Below are 18,251 nucleotides of genomic sequence, written 5' to 3' on the forward strand. Positions count from 1 at the left end.
CCACCCACACTCTGACATCACTGCAGTAGTAAACACCCATTTCTTAAAGGTACTCTCACTACAAATATTTATATACACACCCATTTCTAAACATCCATTTCTTAAAGATACTATCACATGACAAACTAAGCACATACTTTGGTTCTGCCTTCACAAATGATGACACAAATAAGATAACAAAAATGTTGGGCAACACAGGGTTTAGTGGAACGGAGGAACTGCGGGAGATCAATATTAGTAGAGAAATGGAGTTGGGGGATATTGATGGGATTGAAGGCCGATAAATCCCCAGGGCCTGACAATCTACATCCCAGAGTACTTGAGGAAATGCTCTAGAAATAGTGGAAATATTGGTGGTCATCTTTCAAGATTCTGTAGACCCTGGAACAGTTCCTACAGATTGGAAGGTAGTTAATGTAACCCCACTATTTAAAAAGGGAGGTAGAGAGAAAGCAGACTTATAGACGAGTAATGATGAGACATGCCTGGCCATCGGCATTTGGGCCTGCCAGCTACCTGTGGTCAAGAATTCGCTATCAGACACGTCAGACATGGCAAACAAACCTCACACAAGTTGACTAAAGTAACAAGTGAAATATGATCATCTATACAATGATTGCGAGACGTTCTTACCTTGACATTGCGCAGGAGATGGTGCAGGTGTGCGTGATAACGCCTCCGAGGAAGTCACTCAGTGGGTGCACCATCACAGGACTCATGCAGGTCATAACACAGCTGAGATACTCGCTTTGGTGGGAACAGTAAAGCAGTTAGTTGGGGTTTCATCTTGAGTCTCACAGGTCACATGTGAGCAAGATCAAATAATGGAGACAAGGACAGTAGTCAGAGAGTGCAGAATGCTCATAGCTCTGAAATATAGATGCTGTACCTCGGGGACCATTGACACAAAGCGGACTTCTAGAGCAGTAGGAAAGAATGTGAGATGTACCGTCAGGTATTCCTGCATCACTGAACATGCTTACAGAGAGATTGGAGGAGTTCACCTCAAGCATGTCTATGCCCAGGAAAGAGTGGTCACCTGCAAGGTACATCAAAATTGACAAATCAAATGAGTGCAAGCAGATCCTCATCTGGCTTGCACAGCATAGTAATGTAGTGGCTATGTTTTTGGCCTAGATTGATGCTCCAGAGACAGGAGTTCAAATACCACCATGTAATCTATTCTGGGAAACATAACTTTAATTAAATAAATCTGGAATAGAATCACAGAATTGTTATAGCGCAGAATCAAATTAGTCACAAGGAGGCCATTTGGCCAGATGTATCTGCACTGGCTCTCTGGAGGGCAATGCACCTCGTACCTTTTTCCTGCCATTTCCTGTACATTCTTCAATTTCAGATAAAAATCCGATTCCCTCATAAATACCTCGATTGAAGCCACACTCTCAGGCAGTGCATTCCAGATCTTAACCATCCGCTGCAAAGTTTCTCCTCATGTTGCCATTGCTTCACTTGGCAAGTAGCTTTTGTTTTTTTATTCGTCCATGCAATGTGGGCAGGGCCAACATTTCTTGCCCATCACTGAGGGCATTTAAGAGTCAACCACTTTGCTGTGGGTCTGGAGTCACATATAGGCCAGACCAGATAAGGATGCCCTAAAGAGCATTATTGAACCAGATAGGTTTTTCCAACAATTGACACTTGTTTCATGGTCGTCATTAGACTTTTAATTCCAGATTTTAAAATTTAATTCAGGGATTTTATTTAATACTGGTGGGATTCGAACCCATGTCCCCAGGGCATTACCCTGGGTCTCTGGATTACGAGTGAAGTGACAATACCACTGCGCCACTGCCTCCCCATAAACCTGTGCTTAAATCTGTGCCATCTCATTCTCGACCATTCCACCAGTATGAACAATTTTTTCTGATCTATTCTGTCCAGTCCCCTCAGGTTTTGAATACCTCTATCAAATCCCCTCTCAACGCAGCTGAAGTTCCTTAACCCTGGAACTGTTCTCATGGATCATTTCTGCACCCTCTCCAATGCCTTCACATCTTTCCTAAAATGTGGTGCCCAAAATCGGACTCAATAGCCCCCAGTTGAGGCTGAAAGCAATATTTTATCCAAGTTAAACATCACCTCTTGTACCCGATGTGCAGAACTGGATCATGCCCAGCAAGTGCGAGACCCAGATTGCGCCAGGTGGAGCACGTCTGGTGACTCGCGATCGGCCCAGCGTCCGGCATGGAGCCTAATATGGGGCTCTCACGCGATTTACCCATTGCACCTGGATTTGGGCTGGGCGCAGTGCAGTCACTGTATCACACCCATTGTCGTTCCATGTCTCACCTACCAAAATTAACTACTTCACACTGCATTGAATTTCATATCTGACTTGTCTGCCCATTCATCAACTTGTCTCTGTCGACTTTCAGTGGCAGCATGTCGGTAGACATCGCACGTCAGGTGGCTCCTGCTAGAGTCTCTTCTTTGGACATTTATGCCTGGTCTCAGGGGTAGTTTTTGGATGAATTGGTGTGGGAAATCAGAAGGAGGTTGGAGAATGTCGACGTCCCAGAAAAAAGGTTCTGGAAAGAAGGGGGCAAGTGAAGGTTCGCTGGTGAGTGCTGGTGTGAGTCCTGCAGGAAGAGAGATGGTAGGGGCTGGGTCATCGGCTGGGGCTGCTCCTCTCATGGTGAAAACTCCGACCGAGGAGGTGTTGGTGGAGGTTGAGAGGCTGTTTGCCAAGCATTTGGAGGTGCTTTGAGTGAGCTGACGGCCTCGCTTAAAGTCTGGGTGGAGGAGTTGATTGCCACGGTAAAAGCGGCAGTGATGAAGACATCGGTCAAAGTGCGGGAGTAAGGAGAGAAGTTGCAGGGGATGGAGGAGGTACTGTCGCAACACAGCGACCAATTCACCTCGCTGGATGAGGAGCTGAGGAGGGTGGCGGAGTTCAATAAAGGGATTGGAGCCAAGGGCCTGGAGAAGAGGTCGGGGAGGCACAATTTTGAGAATCGTGGGCCTGCCTGAGGGTGTTGAGGGCCCGAGGCCAACTGTGTACTTTGCAAAGATGTTTGCTGAGTTGATGGGAGAGGGGGACGAATCCTCCTGCTACAAGTTGGAGAGGGAACATCGATCACTCAGGCCGAAGCCTAAAGCGAATGAGCCACCAATGACGGTCATAGCTATCACGTGAAGAAGAAGGTTTTGGTTTTATTCAGATGTGTTTTGGCTTTTACCTTATGGGTGTGGTTCTTTTTTGGTTCATGGTTCGAGGAAGGTGGATTTTTGGGGCATGTGTGGCTGGGTTACGGAGGGGGGGCTTTGGCAGGGCTCACCGCACCAGCACACAAAGGTTGGCTAGTGAACTGGAGTGTCATAGGGGAGGGGCCACGGTCATTGGAGCCTGGTCGAGCAGGTTTAGTGTGAATGGCGGGGGGAGGGGATCGATACTGGCTGAGGTGTTTGCAAGAGGAAGTGGATGGGGGGATTCTGGGAGGAGTGTGGAGGGGGTCGACGGTAACAAAAGGGGCAGCACGGTGGCGCAGTGGGTTAATCCTGCTGCCTCACGACGCTGAGATCTCAGGTTCGATCCTGGCTCTGGGTCACTGTCCGTGTGGAGTTTCCACATTCTCCCCGTGTCTGCGTGGTTTCGCCCCCACAATCCAAAAGATGTGCTGGCTAGGTAGATTGGCCATGTTAAATTGCCCCTTAATTTTGAGTTTCAGCGGGAGCAGTGCGGAACTGGCTGCTGGGAGGTAAGTCTGTCCTTTAAAAGCACTTGTCTTTGCAGGGGCAGGCCAGTCGATTTCGGCGGGAGAACAGCTGGTGAGTCAGTTTCAGCGGGAGCAGTGTGGAACTGGCTGCTGGGAGGTAAGTCTGTCCTTTAAAAGCACTTGTCTTTGCAGGGGCAGGCCAGTCGATTTCAGCGGGAGTGGAGCTGGCTGGTTAGTCAATTTCAGCAGGAGCTGAGAATTTTTTTTTTTAAATTAGTGTTTTAGGCGGGAACAGGAAGTCGACCCGCGGACGTCTGAGAAGACCCTCACCAATAAATTCTGGTGTAGAGGAAACCCGAGACACTACACGTGTAGTGTCTCCCACCCGCCCTCCTCCTCTAACCTAATAATAAAACCCATTGGTCTGAGGTAAGTACCATATTTTATTATATTATTATTATTTTTTATAAAAAATTTAATTTAGTTGTTAGCCAGATCTTGGTAGAAAGTTAGAGGAATGGCAGGGAAGGGAGTGCAATGTTCCTCCTGCAGGATGTTTGAGGTGAGGGATGCAGTTAGTGTCCCTGCTGATTTTACCTGCAGGAAGTGCTGCCATCTCCAGCTCCTCCAAGACCGAGTTGGGGAACTGGAGCTGGAGTTGGAAGAACTTCGGATCATTCGGGAGGCAGAAGGGGCCATAGATAGCAGCTTCAGGGAATTAGTTACACCAAAGATTAGAGATAGGTGGGTAACTGTAAGAGGGACTGGGAAAAAGCAGTCAGTGCAGGGATCCCCTGCGGTCATTCCCCTGAGAAACAAGGATACCGCTTTGGATACTTGTGGGGGGGGGGGGACTTACCAGGGGTAAGCCATGGGGTACGGGCCTCTGGCACGGAGTCTGTCCCTGTTGCTCAGAAGGGAAGGGGGGAGAGGAGCAGAGCATTAGTAATTGGGGACTCTATAGTCAGGGGCACAGATAGGAGATTTTGTGGGAGCGTGAGAGACTCACGTTTGGTATGTTGCCTCCCAGGTGCAAGGGTACGTGATGTCTCGGATCGTGTTTTCCGGGTCCTTAGGGGGGAGGGGGAGCAGCCCCAAGTCGTGGTCCACATTGGCACTAACGACATAGGTAGGAAAGGGGACAAGGATGTCAGGCAGGCTTTCAGGGAGCTAGGATGGAAGCTCAGAACTAGAACAAACAGAGTTGTTATCTCTGGGTTGCTGCCCGTGCCACGTGATAGTGAGATGAGGAATAGGGAGAGAGAGCAATTAAACACGTGGCTACAGGGATGGTGCAGGCGGGAGGGATTCAGATTTCTGGATAACTGGGGCTCTTTCTGGGGAAGGTGGAACCTCTACAGACAGGATGGTCTACACCTGAACCTGAGGGGCACAAATATCCCGGGGGGGAGATTTGTTAGTGCTCTTTGGGGGGTTTAAACTAATGCAGCAGGGGCATGGGAACCTGGATTGTAGTTTTAGGGTAAGGGAGAATGAGAGTATAGAGGTCAGGAGCACAGATTTGACGTCGCAGGAGGGGGCCAGTGTTCAGGTAGGTGGTTTGAAGTGTGTCTACTTCAATGCCAGGAGTATACGAAACAAGGTAGGGGAACTGGCAGCATGGGTTGGTACCTGGGACTTCGATGTTGTGGCCATTTCGGAGACATGGATAGAGCAGGGACAGGAATGGATGTTGCAGGTTCCGGGGTTTAGGTGTTTTAGTAAGCTCAGAGAAGGAGGCAAAAGAGGGGGAGGTGTGGCGCTGCTAGTCAAGAGCAGTATTACGGTGGCGGAGAGCATGCTAGATGGGGACTCTTCTTCCGAGGTAGTATGGGCTGAAGTTAGAAACAGGAAAGGAGAGGTCACCCTGTTGGGAGTTTTTTATAGGCCTCCTAATAGTTCTAGGGATGTAGAGGAAAGGATGGCAAAGATGATTCTGGATAAGAGCGAAAGTAACAGGGTAGTTATTATGGGAGACTTTAACTTTCCAAATATTGACTGGAAAAGATATAGTTCGAGTACAATAGATGGGTCGTTTTTTGTACAGTGTGTGCAGGAGGGTTTCCTGAAACAATATGTTGACAGGCCAACAAGAGGCGAGGCCACGTTGGATTTGGTTTTGGGTAATGAACCAGGCCAGGTGTTGGATTTGGAGGTAGGAGAGCACTTTGGGGACAGTGACCACAATTCGGTGACGTTTACGTTAATGATGGAAAGGGATAAGTATACACCGCAGGGCAAGAGTTATAGCTGGGGGAAGGGCAATTATGATGCCATTAGACGTGACTGGGGGGGGATAAGGTGGAGAAGTAGGCTGCAAGTGTTGGGCACACTGGATAAGTGGGGCTTGTTCAAGGATCAGCCACTGTGTGTTCTTGATAAGTATGTACCAGTCAGGCTGGGAGGAAGGCGTCGAGCGAGGGAACCGTGGTTTACCAAGGAAGTGGAATCTCTTGTTAAGAGGAAGAAGGAGGCCTATGTGAAGATGAGGTGTGAAGTTTCAGTTGGGGCGATGGATAGTTGCAAGGTAGCGAGGAAGGATCTAAAGAGAGAGCTAAGACGAGCAAGGAGGGGACATGAGAAGTATTTGGCAGGAAGGATCACGGAAAACCCAAAAGCTTTCTATAGGTATGTCAGGAATAAGCGAATGACTAGGGAAAGAGTAGGACCAGTCAAGGACAGGGATGGGAAATTGTGTGTGGAGTCTGAAGAGATAGGCGAGATACTAAATGAATATTTTTCGTCAGTATTCACTCAGGAAAAAGATAATGTTGTGGAGGAGAATGCTGAGCCCCAGGCTAATAGAATAGATGGCATTGAGGTACGTAGGGAAGAGGTGTTGGCAATTCTGGACAGGCTTAAAATAGATAAGTCCCCAGGACCTGATGGGATTTATCCTAGGATTCTCTGGGAGGCCAGGGAAGAGATTGCTGGACCTTTGGCTTTGATTTTTATGTCATCATTGGCTACAGGAATAGTGCCAGAGGACTGGAGGACAGCAAATGTGGTCCCTTTGTTCAAAAGGGGGAGCAGAGACAACCCCGGCAACTATAGACCGGTGAGCCTCACGTCTGTAGTGGGTAAAGTCTTGGAGGGGATTATAAGAGACAAGATTTATAATCATCTAGATAGGAATAATATGATCAGGGATAGTCAGCATGGCTTTGTGAAGGGTAGGTCATGCCTCACAAACCTTATTGAGAAGGTGACTGAACAGGTAGATGAGGGTAGAGCAGTTGATGTGTATATGGATTTCAGCAAAGCGTTTGATAAGGTTCCCCATGGTAGGCTATTGCAGAAAATACGGAGGCTGGGGATTGAGGGTGATTTAGAGATGTGGATCAGAAATTGGCTAGCTGAAAGAAGACAGAGGGTGGTGGTTGATGGGAAATGTTCAGAATGGAGTACAGTCACAAGTGGAGTACCACAAGGATCTGTTCTGGGGCCGTTGCTGTTTGTCATTTTTATCAATGACCTAGAGGAAGGCGCAGAAGGGTGGGTGAGTAAATTTGCAGACGATACTAAAGTCGGTGGTGTTGTCGATAGTGTGGAAGGATGTAGCAGGTTACAGAGGGATATAGATAAGCTGCAGAGCTGGGCTGAGAGGTGGCAAATGGAGTTTAATGTAGAGAAGTGTGAGGTGATTCACTTTGGAAGGAATAACAGGAATGCGGAATATTTGGCTAATGGTAAAGTTCTTGAAAGTGTGGATGAGCAGAGGGATCTTGGTGTCCATGTACATAGATCCCTGAAAGTTGCCACCCAGGTTGATAGGGTTGTGAAGAAGGCCTATGGAGTGTTGGCCTTTATTGGTAGAGGGATTGAGTTCCGGAGTCGGGAGGTCATGTTGCAGCTGTACAGAACTCTGGTACGGCCGCATTTGGAGTATTGCGTACAGTTCTGGTCACCGCATTATAGGAAGGACGTGGAGGCTTTGGAGCGGGTGCAGAGGAGATTTACCAGGATGTTGCCTGGTATGGAGGGAAAATCTTATGAGGAAAGGCTGATGGACTTGAGGTTGTTTTCGTTGGAGAGAAGAAGGTTAAGAGGAGACTTAATAGAGGCATACAAAATGATCAGGGGGTTGGATAGGGTGGACAGTGAGAGCCTTCTCCCGCGGATGGAAATGGCTGGCACGAGGGGACATAACTTTAAACTGAGGGGTAATAGATATAGGACAGAGGTCAGAGGTAGGTTCTTTACGCAAAGAGTAGTGAGGCCGTGGAATGCCCTACCTGCTACAGTAGTGAACTCGCCAACATTGAGGGCATTTAAAAGTTGATTGGATAAACATATGGATGATAATGGCATAGTGTAGGTTAGATGGCTTTTGTTTCGGTGCAACATCGTGGGCCGAAGGGCCTGTACTGCGTTGTATTGTTCTATGTTCTATGTTCTAAAATGATGGAGCGGGTCTGGCCAGATGGGTGGGGCCTGGGCTAATTGTGATGGCGGATAGGAGGGGTGGCGGGTGAGAGACCTCCAGTCAGAATGGTGACGTGGAACGTGGGGGGGGGTTAGGGGGACTGGTGAAGAGTGCGAGAGTATTTGCGCATTTGAAGAGTTTAAAAGCAGATGTGGTGATGCTGCAGGAGACCCATCTGAGGGTGAAGCATTGGATGAGTCTGAGGAAGGGGTGGGTGGGCCAGGTGTTTAATTCGGGGTTTGATGGTAGGGCTCGGGTGGTGGTGATCCTGGTGGGAAAACGGGTGAGGTTTCAGATGGAGATGGTGGTGGCGGATCAGGGGGCAGTTACGTGATCATTACGGTGCATTGGAGGGGCGACTGGTGAGAGTATATGCCCTCAATTGGAATTGGGATAATGCGGGGTTCGTGAAGAGAATGTTGTGTGCCATTCCGGATCTGGTTACCCATGAGTTGATAGTGAGGGAGAATTGTAACACAGAACATGAGCCGAGAGTGGATCGGTCCCAGCCGCGCTCGCTGATCCCATCCGGTGAGGGGAGGGCGCGGCGAAGCCATTGGCAGGGCTCATGAGGGAGTTTGGGTGGGGTGGGGGGGTTGGACCCATGGAGATTTTAACATCCAAGGGACTGGAAGTATTTGTTTTCACAACGGTGTACAAGGCGTTCTCAAGAATTGACTTTTCATGTTGGGGAGGCACCGTTGGCCGGAGTTAAAAGGGCAAAGTATTTGGTAGTTGTATTTTGAATCACGCTCCGCATTTGATGGGTGTGGTATTGGAGCAGGGGGCAGCCCAGAAGCCGGGATGGAGAATGGATGTGGGGTTGTTGGCTGATCGTAGGCTCTGTACAAGGTAGGGAAAATGATTGAGGAGTATGTGGGGTTCAATTGCACCGGGGAGGTCTCGCTCCCAGTGGTTTGGGAGGCTCTGAAGGCGGTGGTAAGGGGGGAGGTGATCTCGTTTAAGGCGAAGGTGGGTATGGAGGATCGTCAAAGACTGATCAAAGAGATTGTGGAGGTAAACAGGAGGTATGTGGGGCACCTGGACCCAGGTCTCCTGGAAAAGAGGAAGGAATTGCAGGTGAGGTTTGACCTATTGTCCAGGGGGAAAGCGGTGCATTAGTTGAGAAGGGTGGCTGTTTACAAGTACGGGGAGAAGGCAGAGCATATGCTGGCAGGGCAGCTTCATAGGAGGCTGTGGCGAGGGAGATAGTTCAGGTGCGGGACATGACGGGGGAGTTGATGGTGGCTCCCGAACAGATTAATAAGTGTTTTGAGGAGTTTTATAGGGAGTTGTTGGAGCCACCAGAAGATGAGTGGGAAATGAGGGTGTTTCTGGGTGGGTTAGAGTGCCTGAGGTTGGGAGATGTGGAGAGGGCAGGGCTGGAGGAGCCGATGGGGGTAGAGGAGGTGACGGTGGCAATTGGGAAGATATTGTGTATTGAGTCTGAAGAGATAGGCGAGGTCTTGAACGAGTACTTTTCTTCTGTATTTACAAATGAGAGGGGCGATATTGTTGGAGAGGACAGTGTGAAACAGATTGGTAAGCTCGAGGAAATACTTGTTAGGAAGGAAGATGTGTTGGGCATTTTGAAAAACTTGAGGATAGACAAGTCCCCCGGGCCTGACGGGATATATCCAAGGATTCTATGGGAAGCAAGAGATGAAATTGCAGAGCCGTTGGCAATTATCTTTTCGTCCTCACTGTCAACAGGGGTGGTACCAGGGGATTGGAGAGTGGCGAATGTCGTGCCCCTGTTCAAAAAAGGAACTAGGGATAACCCTGGGAATTACAGGCCAGTTAGTCTTACTTCGGTGGTAGGCAAAGTAATGGAAAGGGTACTGAAGGATAGGATTTCTGAGCACCTGGAAAGACACTGCTTGATTAGGGATAGTCAGAACGGATTTGTGAGGGGTAGGTCTTGCCTTACAAATCTTATTGAATTCTTTGAGGAGGTGACCAAGCATGTGGATGAAGGTAAAGCAGTGGATGTAGTGTACATGGATTTTAGTAAGGCATTTGATAAAGTTCCCCATGGTAGGCTTCTGCACAAAGTAAGGAGGCATGGGATAGTGGGAAATTTGGCCAGTTGGATAACGAACTGGCTAACCGATAGAAGTCAGAGAGTGGTGGTGGATGGCAAATATTCAGCCTGGATCCCAGTTACCAGTGGTGTACTGCAGGGATCAGTTCTGGGTCCTCTGCTGTTTGTGATTTTCATTAATGACTTGGATGAGGGAGTTGAAGGGTGGGTCAGTAAATTTGCAGATGATACGAAGATTGGTGGAGTTGTGGATAGTAAGGAGGGCTGTTGTCGGCTGCAAAGAGACATAGATAGGATGCAGAGCTGGGCTGAGAAGTGGCAGATGGAGTTTAACCCTGAAAAGTGTGAGGTTGTCCATTTTGGAAGGACAAATATGAATGCGGAATACAGGGTTGACGGTAGAGTTCTTCGCATTGTGGAGGAGCAGAGAGACCTTGGGGTCTATGTTCATACATCTTTGAAAGTTGCCACTCAAGTGGATAGAGCTGTGAAGAAGGCCTATGGTGTGCTCGCGTTCATTAACAGAGGGATTGAATTTAAGAGCCGTGAGGTGATGATGCAGCTGTACAAAACTTTGGTAAGGCCACATTTGGAGTACTGTGTACAGTTCTGGTCGCCTCATTTTAGGAAGGATGTGGAAGCTCTGGAAAAGGTGCAAAGAAGATTTACCAGGATGTTGCCTGGAATGGAGAGTAGGTCTTACGAGGAAAGGTTGAGGGTGCTAGGCCTTTTCTCATTAGAGCGGAGAAGGATGAGGGGCGACTTGATAGAGGTTTATAAGATGATCAGGGGAATAGATAGAGTAGACAGTCAGAGACTTTTTCCCCAGGTGGAACACACCATTACAAGGGGACATAAATTTAAGGTGAAAGGTGGAAGATATAGGAGGGATATCAGAGGTAGATTCTTTACCCAGAGAGTAGTGGGGGCATGGAATGCACTGCCTGTGGAAGTAGTTGAGTCGGAAAGAGAGGCTTTAGAGAGGGTGCAGAAGAGATTTACCAGAATGTTGCCTGGTATGGAGGGCATAAGCTATGAGGAGCGATTGAATAAACTCGGTTTGTTCTCACTGGAACGAAGGAGGTTGAGGGGCGACCTGATAGAGGTATACAAAATTATGAGGGGCATAGACAGAGTGGATAGTCAGAGGCTTTTCCCCAGGGTAGAGGGGTCAATTACTAGGGGGCATAGGTTTAAGGTGAGAGGGGCAAAGTTTAGAGTAGATGTACGAGGCAAGTTTTTTACGCAGAGGGTAGTGGGTGCCTGGAACTCACTACCGGAGGAGGTTGTGGAGGCAGGGACGATAGGGACATTTAAGGGGCATCTTGACAAATATATGAATAGGATGGGAATAGAAGGATACGGACCCAGGAAGTGTAGAAGATTGTAGTTTAGTCGGGCAGTATGGTCGGCACGGGCTTGGAGGGCCGAAGGGCCTGTTCCTGTGCTGTACATTTCTTTGTTCTTTGTTCTTTGGAAACATTAGTGACCTGCAAGCAGCTGTTGGATAGGTACATGGATTACGGGAAAATGATATAGTGTAGATTTATTTGTTCTTAAGGGCAGCACGGTAGCATTGTGGATAGCACAATTGCTTCACAGATCCATGGTCCCAGGTTCGATTCCGGCTTGGGTCATTGTCTGTGCGGAGTCTGCACGTCCTCCCCGTGTCTGCGTGGGTTTCCTCCGGGTGCTCCGGTTTCCTCCCACAGTCCAAAGATGTGCGGGTTAGGTGAATTGGCCAATGATAAATTGCCCTTAATGTCCAAATTGCCCTTGGTGTTGGGTGGAGGTGTTGAGTTTGGGTAGGGTGCTCTTTCCAAGAGCTGGTGCAGACTCAGGGGGCCGAATGGCCTCCTTCTGCACTGTCGATTCAATGATAATCTATGATTAATCTAGGACAAAGGTTCGGCACAACATCGTGGGCCGAAGGGCTTGTTCTGTGCTGTATTTTCTATGTTCTATGTTCTATAGGCAGGGAAGGCGACAGGGCCAGATGGGATTCCGGTTGAATTTTATAAAAAATTTAAGGAAAGGCTGGCGCCATTAATGGTGAAATTGTTCGAGGACGCAATGGACAGGGGTGTCTTACCGCAAACAATGGGGCTGGCCTCCATCTCATTGTTGCTTAAGAAGGACAGGATCCGGTGGAGTGTGGGTCGTACAGGCCCATATCTCTGCTGAATGTGGACACCAAGATATCGGCGAAGGTGCTGCCGTTCAGGTTGGAGGGGTGCCTTCCAAAGGTGATTGGCGAGGACTAGACGGGGTTTGTAAAGGGAAGACAGTGATCCTCGAATGTGAGGAGGCTGTTGAATGAGGTGCTTTCTCCCACAGAGGGTGGTGCCATTAGATATGGAGAAGGTGTTTGATCGGGTGGCATTATTTGATGGCAGTACTGGAGAAATATGGGATTGGGCCGATGTTTGAGGCCTGGGTGTAGCTGTTGTTCAAGAAGCCAATGGTGAGCGTGCACATGGATATGAATTCAGGGTATTTTGCGTGGCACCTGGGTATGAGGCAGGGATGCCCCATGTCCCCCATTCTGTTTGCATTGGCTCTAGAGCCCTTGGCCATTGCGCTGAGGAGCTCAGGGTTGTGGAAGGGGATAGTGAAGGGAGGGGGGCTGGCCCATAGGGTGTCCTTGTATGCTGATGACTTGTTGTATATTTCAAAGCCGAGCTCTTTGGTGGGGAGCATAATGGGGTTGCTTCAGGGATTTGGGACGTTTTCAGGGGACAAATTGAATTTAGGGAAAAGGGAGTATTTTATGGTCTCCTCTCCTGAAGGTGGGGGGGGAGCGGGCTGCCTTTCCGTCTGGCAGCGTCTCACTTTTGTTACTTGAGAGTGCAGGTGGCCCGGGATTGGGCAGGTCTCCGGAAGTTCAATTTCATTAGCTTGGTGGGGAGGCTGACTTGTTGAGGTGGGGCAATCTTCCTCTGTCGTTGGCGGGCTGGTATTGGCCGTAAAGATGAATATTCTGCCACATTTCAAGGTTTCTGTTTCAGTGCCTGCCGGTCTTTTTGCCTAACGTCTTTTTCAGGGGTGGACAGGCTGATCATCTCGTTTGTTTGGGCGGGGAAGGTGGTTAGGATTAGGAATGTGGTATTGCAGAGGGGACAGCAGGCGGGCTAGGACTCCCAAATTACTATTGGGCGGCGAATATAGGGTGGCATTGTAGCACAGTGGCTAGCACTGTTGCTTGACAGCGTTGGGACCCGGGTTTGATTCCCGGCTTGGGTCACTGTCTGTGTGGAGTCTGCACCTTCTCCCCGTGTGTGTGTGGGTTTCCTCCGGGTGCTCCAGTTTCCTCCCACAGTCCAAAGATGTGCAGGTCAGGTGGATTGGCCATGCTAAATTTCAAGTGGGGGCTGGGGCAGACGTTTTACCCTTCGCCTCATTGATTGCTTACAGGCGGGTCTTGTTGGGGTGGAGATCAGCTTCTCCACTCTGTGCCTAAGCATGACGGGGACCTGCTGGCCCTCGAAAAAGTGAAATATGCTCTAAACGGGAGGGGCGAGTGATGGGTTCCACAATAGTTGGGGTTTGTTTATTTTGCATTTTGGGGAGTTGGTTACCGTTGACTGCTGAGGGAGGAAAGGGGAGGGGGGAAGCGGGGTAGGGGCTTAATGGGTTGGGTTTGTGTAAATTTTAAAAATGTTGAAAATTTGTGGAATAAAAATACTTTTTACAAAAACTTGTCTGTCATTTTCTTTTTTTAATAAATTTAGAGTACCCAATTATTTTTTCCAATTAAGGGGCAATTTAGCGTGGCCAATCCTACTCATCTTTGGGTTATGGGGGTGAAACCCACACAGACACGGGCAGAATGTGCAAACTCCACATAGACAGTGACCCAGGGCCAGGATTGAACCCGGGTCCTCAGCGCCATAGACAGCAATGCTGTCTGTGTCATTTCAAGTTCCACACTATCTTCCTCACAATTCACAATGCTTCCAAGTTTCACATTCTTTGTATATTTTGAAATTGTGCCCTCTACACCAGTCTAGGTCACTAACATCTACCATGAAATCCAAGGGTGCCAACACTGACCCCTGGATAAAATAAAATAGAATAAAAAGCTAGTATCAGTAATGGTGAACATGATGTTACCAGATGTCTGTAAAACCTCATCTCTTGCTGTTCAGGGAAAGAAATCTGCCATCCTTATCGGTCTGGCCTACAAGCGACTCTGGGTCCACAGCAATGAGGTTGAAATGGCCTAGCAAACCATTCAGTCAGATCAAACCACCACAGAAAAGTATAATAAAAAAAAATGGACAGACCACTTGGTGTCTGACCAGGCCTTCATTAGTCTTTGGTCTGAAACTGAAGCCCCCTACCTAACATCGGAGTCCCTACGCCAACAGGATTACTGCAGTTCAGGAAGGTGGCTTACAATCACTGTCTCAACGCCAATTAGAGATGTGCAATAAAAGCTGACCTTCCTATTGCTGCCTGCGTCCCATGAATAAATGTATTTAATAGGCCTCATAGTACCCTAATGCTGGCCATTCATTGCTCCACTAATCTGCAGCAAAGTGTTCTCCAGCTCATTGCTCAAAAGGAAGTACAGGTGGGTCCTGAGAAAGATGATGATAAAAGGGGACATGGAAGTGCAGACTCTGTTCAAAGTATTTCCACTTTTCATCAATTCTCCTCCAATACCCTACATGCTCTCTCATGTCCCAATGGCTGAGTTTGTTTGCAGAGCTGTTTTGTGTTGGGGAGAATGGGGCATCGGAAGAGAGAGAGAATGGGACAGGTGAGTAAAAGTTGATTAGCACGTGTAAGAATAGAAACACAATGTGAATTGTTATAGGAGAGGTGGATTGGGACCAGTGAGAGATGAAAGTGAAATACAGCTTTTGAGGAGAATGGGAGCAGTGGCAAGAGATCAATGTTCTCTCTAATGTGCATGTGTGCAGCTGGAAAGCAAACTAGACTATACCACACGCTGAAATAAAGAGACCATTCAGACTTTGTGAAGTCACTTTGTGAAAATTCAGTGATTTATAAAATGTAAGCTGCCCCTGTACTAGAGAGGAGCACTTAGATCAATTTGTAACCCAACCAATGCAAAGGAAATTTAGAGGGAGCCTTGATCTAGGACAAAGAAGTTGAAGCACGGTAGCACAAGTGGCTAGCACTGTGGCTTCACAGCGCCAGGGTCCCAGGTTCGATTCCCCGCTGGGTCACTATCTGTGCGGAGTCTGCACGTTCTCCCCATGTCTGCGTGGGTTTCCTCCGGGTGCTCCGGTTTCCTCCCACTGTCCAAAGATGTGCGGGTTAGGTGGCTTGGCCATGCTAAATTGTCATTAGTGTCCAAAAAAAGGTTAGGAGGGATTATTGGGTTACAGGGATAGGTGAGGGCTTAAGTGGGTTGGTGCAGACTCGATGGGCTGAATGGCCTCCTTCTGCACTGTTCTATGAAGGTGCTGGTGGTGACTTTGGTAGTCATGAAGTCCATTTGACAGAAAGCTTTGTTATGGCTGCAAATGTCTTATATAATAATAATCTTTATTACATATAACATAGAACATGAAAATACAGCACAGAACAGGCCCTTCGGCTCACGATGTTGTGCCGAACCTTTGTCCTAGATTAATCATAGATTATCATCGAATTCACAGTGCAGAAGGAGGCCACCCGGCCCCCCGAGTCCGCACCGGCCCCCGGAAAGAGCACCCTACCCAAACTCAACACCTTCACCCAACACCAAGGGCAATTTGGACATTAAGGGCAATTTATCATTGGCCAATTCACCTAACCCGCACATCTTTGGATTGTGGAAGGAAACCGGAGCACCCGGAGGAAACCCACGCAGACACAGGGAGAACATGCAGACTTTTACAATGCTGCTCTACGTATGAGTCATGATGTGGAGATGCCGGCGTTGGACTGGGGTGGGCACAGTAAGAACTCTTACAACACCAGGTTAAAGTCCAACAGGTTTGTTTCGAATCACTAGCTTTCAGAGCACAGCTCCTTCCTCAGGTGAATCTGAGGAAGGAGGAAGGAGCTGTGCTCCGAAAGCTAGTGATTAGAAACAAACCTGTTGGACTTTAACCTGGTGTTGTAAGTCTTCTTACTGTCACTACATATGAGTAGCATACTCTTTGCTATAATTTATAAAGACTGTTCTAAAAGCCAAATATAAATTGTTAAATATTATTTTTGAAGGACGATGAAGCTGAGGAAGAAGATGCTGGAGAAAAAACAGTGAATGTGGATCTGCTTTTCGGTTATCATTTAAAACCAGGGAGAGGATCTCAGGTAAAATTTCAAAATGTCATACGACCATGAGACATAGGAGCAGAATTAGGCCACTCGGCCCATCAAGTCTGCTCCCCCATTCAATCATGGCTGATATTTTTCTCATCCCCATTCTCCTGCCTTCTCCCCATAACCCCTGATCCCCTTATTGATCAAGAACCTATCTATCTCTGTCTTAAAGGCACTCCGTAATTTCGCCTTAAGCTCTGCAAAATCTGTGAGATCCAGGAACATTTGCTGGGATTTCAACCTCATTAACTTTTTTGCCAAGAGATATAGTCCTAGGGACAGCATGGTGACACAGTGGTTAGCACTGCTGCCTCACGGCGCTGTGTCACTGTCCGTGCTGAGTTTGCACATTCTCTCCTTGTCTGCGTGGGTCCCACACCCACAACCCAAAGATGTGCAGTGTAGGTGGCTTGCCCATGCTAAATTTCCCCTTAATTGGAAAAAAATAATTGTGTACTTTAAATTTAAAAAATGGAGGTATAGACCTGAATATTTTGAAAATAGATTTAGAGTACCGATTTCTTTTTTTTCCAATTAAGGAGCAATTTAGCGTGGCCAATCCACCTACACTGCACATCTTTGGGTTGTGGGGGTGAGACCCCACGCAGACACGGGGAGAATGTATAACCTCCACACAGACAGTGATCCGGGGCCAGGATCGAACCTGGTCCTCGGCGCGTGAGGCAGCAATGCTAACCACTGCACCACCGTGCCGCCCATCGGCCTGAATTTATAGCTTCATCACCACCTCTGACAGGTTGAGGCGGAATCCCACCCTCCCGGACTGGAATCAATTTTACGGTGGAGCGGACCGGGTCTCAGCATGGAGGGAGGGGTGAAACACCAGTCCATCCTTGTCCTGATGAAAGCTTTAAGTGGCCACTTAATGGTCTTGCTCCTCCCAGCCTTACCTTTTAGGCTGGCAAGTGCTGGAGAGATCGGGGGGAAATGGAAAAATTTAAAATCCTTAATCTTGGCTTGGGGTGGACACCTCTATGAGAAGCCCCCATCTGACATGGGGCACTCTCCCCTGAAGGTCTGGACACCTTCATATCCCCCCCCCCCCCCCCTCAATTCGCCCATCCCCCAATCGCCCCCAGTGGTCACCTGTCACTTACCTGGCCTCTATGTCCCAATAATTAGTATTAGGCAAGTCACTGCAGTGTCTTGATGGGCTGGAGAGCTGCCAGCCAATCAAATTGATGCCTTTTGTATCACATGTCAATGAGATGCAATGTATAATTAAAAGCATTGGGTCGTAACTTCCTGACTCCCCAGCATTTCATTTGGGGTACATACCCAACTACCCCACCCCCCCCCAACCTAAATGACATTCCCCACCTCTCCAAATGACCAGAACCCCCATAACCGCCAAACTCCAGGCTCTTAAACACCCTCTCTCCCCCCCCCCCCCTCCACAAGGTGGATGCCCAAATCTCTCTTTCCCCCCCCCCGCCACCCCCCCCCCAAGCCAGGCTGATGTCCAAACCTGCACTTCAATAATGTACTGATAGTAAGTTGTTCACAGATCTGTTATTGTGCATGCGCCTCTTCAAATTCTAGCTATTTGTGACTATTTTTCTGCTTATATATATATCGTGTTGATGAATCCCAAAGTTACAACCTAAAGAAAGGTGTATCCTTATTAAGCATGTGAAGGGATGGCACAACTCCTTTGATATGCCCAAATCTGGCTCAGACTTTGGACCCACCTATGTAGATAACAACCAACCTTTGCAAGCTGCCTCAAGTACAGGCAGACCTTGAGCTGAATGTTCCTCTGGCATTCTTTCTTGTCCTTTAGTTGGCTTTAAAA

The 18,251-nt window shown here is 48.3% G+C and overlaps 1 protein-coding gene across 1 annotated transcript in view; it reads left to right on the forward strand.

Moving 5' to 3' along the window:
* Positions 1–18,251, forward strand: part of LOC140391556 (mitogen-activated protein kinase kinase kinase 20-like) — a 249,041-nt gene that overhangs the window by 168,959 nt on the left and 61,831 nt on the right. Inside the window, exon 16 of the mRNA XM_072476180.1 lies at positions 16,334–16,426. Coding sequence (XP_072332281.1) covers positions 16,334–16,426 — 93 coding nt within the window. The remainder of the gene's footprint in view (positions 1–16,333; positions 16,427–18,251) is intronic.

This window comes from Scyliorhinus torazame, chromosome 2 (assembly GCF_047496885.1).
Source record: "Scyliorhinus torazame isolate Kashiwa2021f chromosome 2, sScyTor2.1, whole genome shotgun sequence".
In the NCBI taxonomy this organism is placed as follows: Eukaryota; Metazoa; Chordata; class Chondrichthyes; order Carcharhiniformes; family Scyliorhinidae; genus Scyliorhinus; species Scyliorhinus torazame.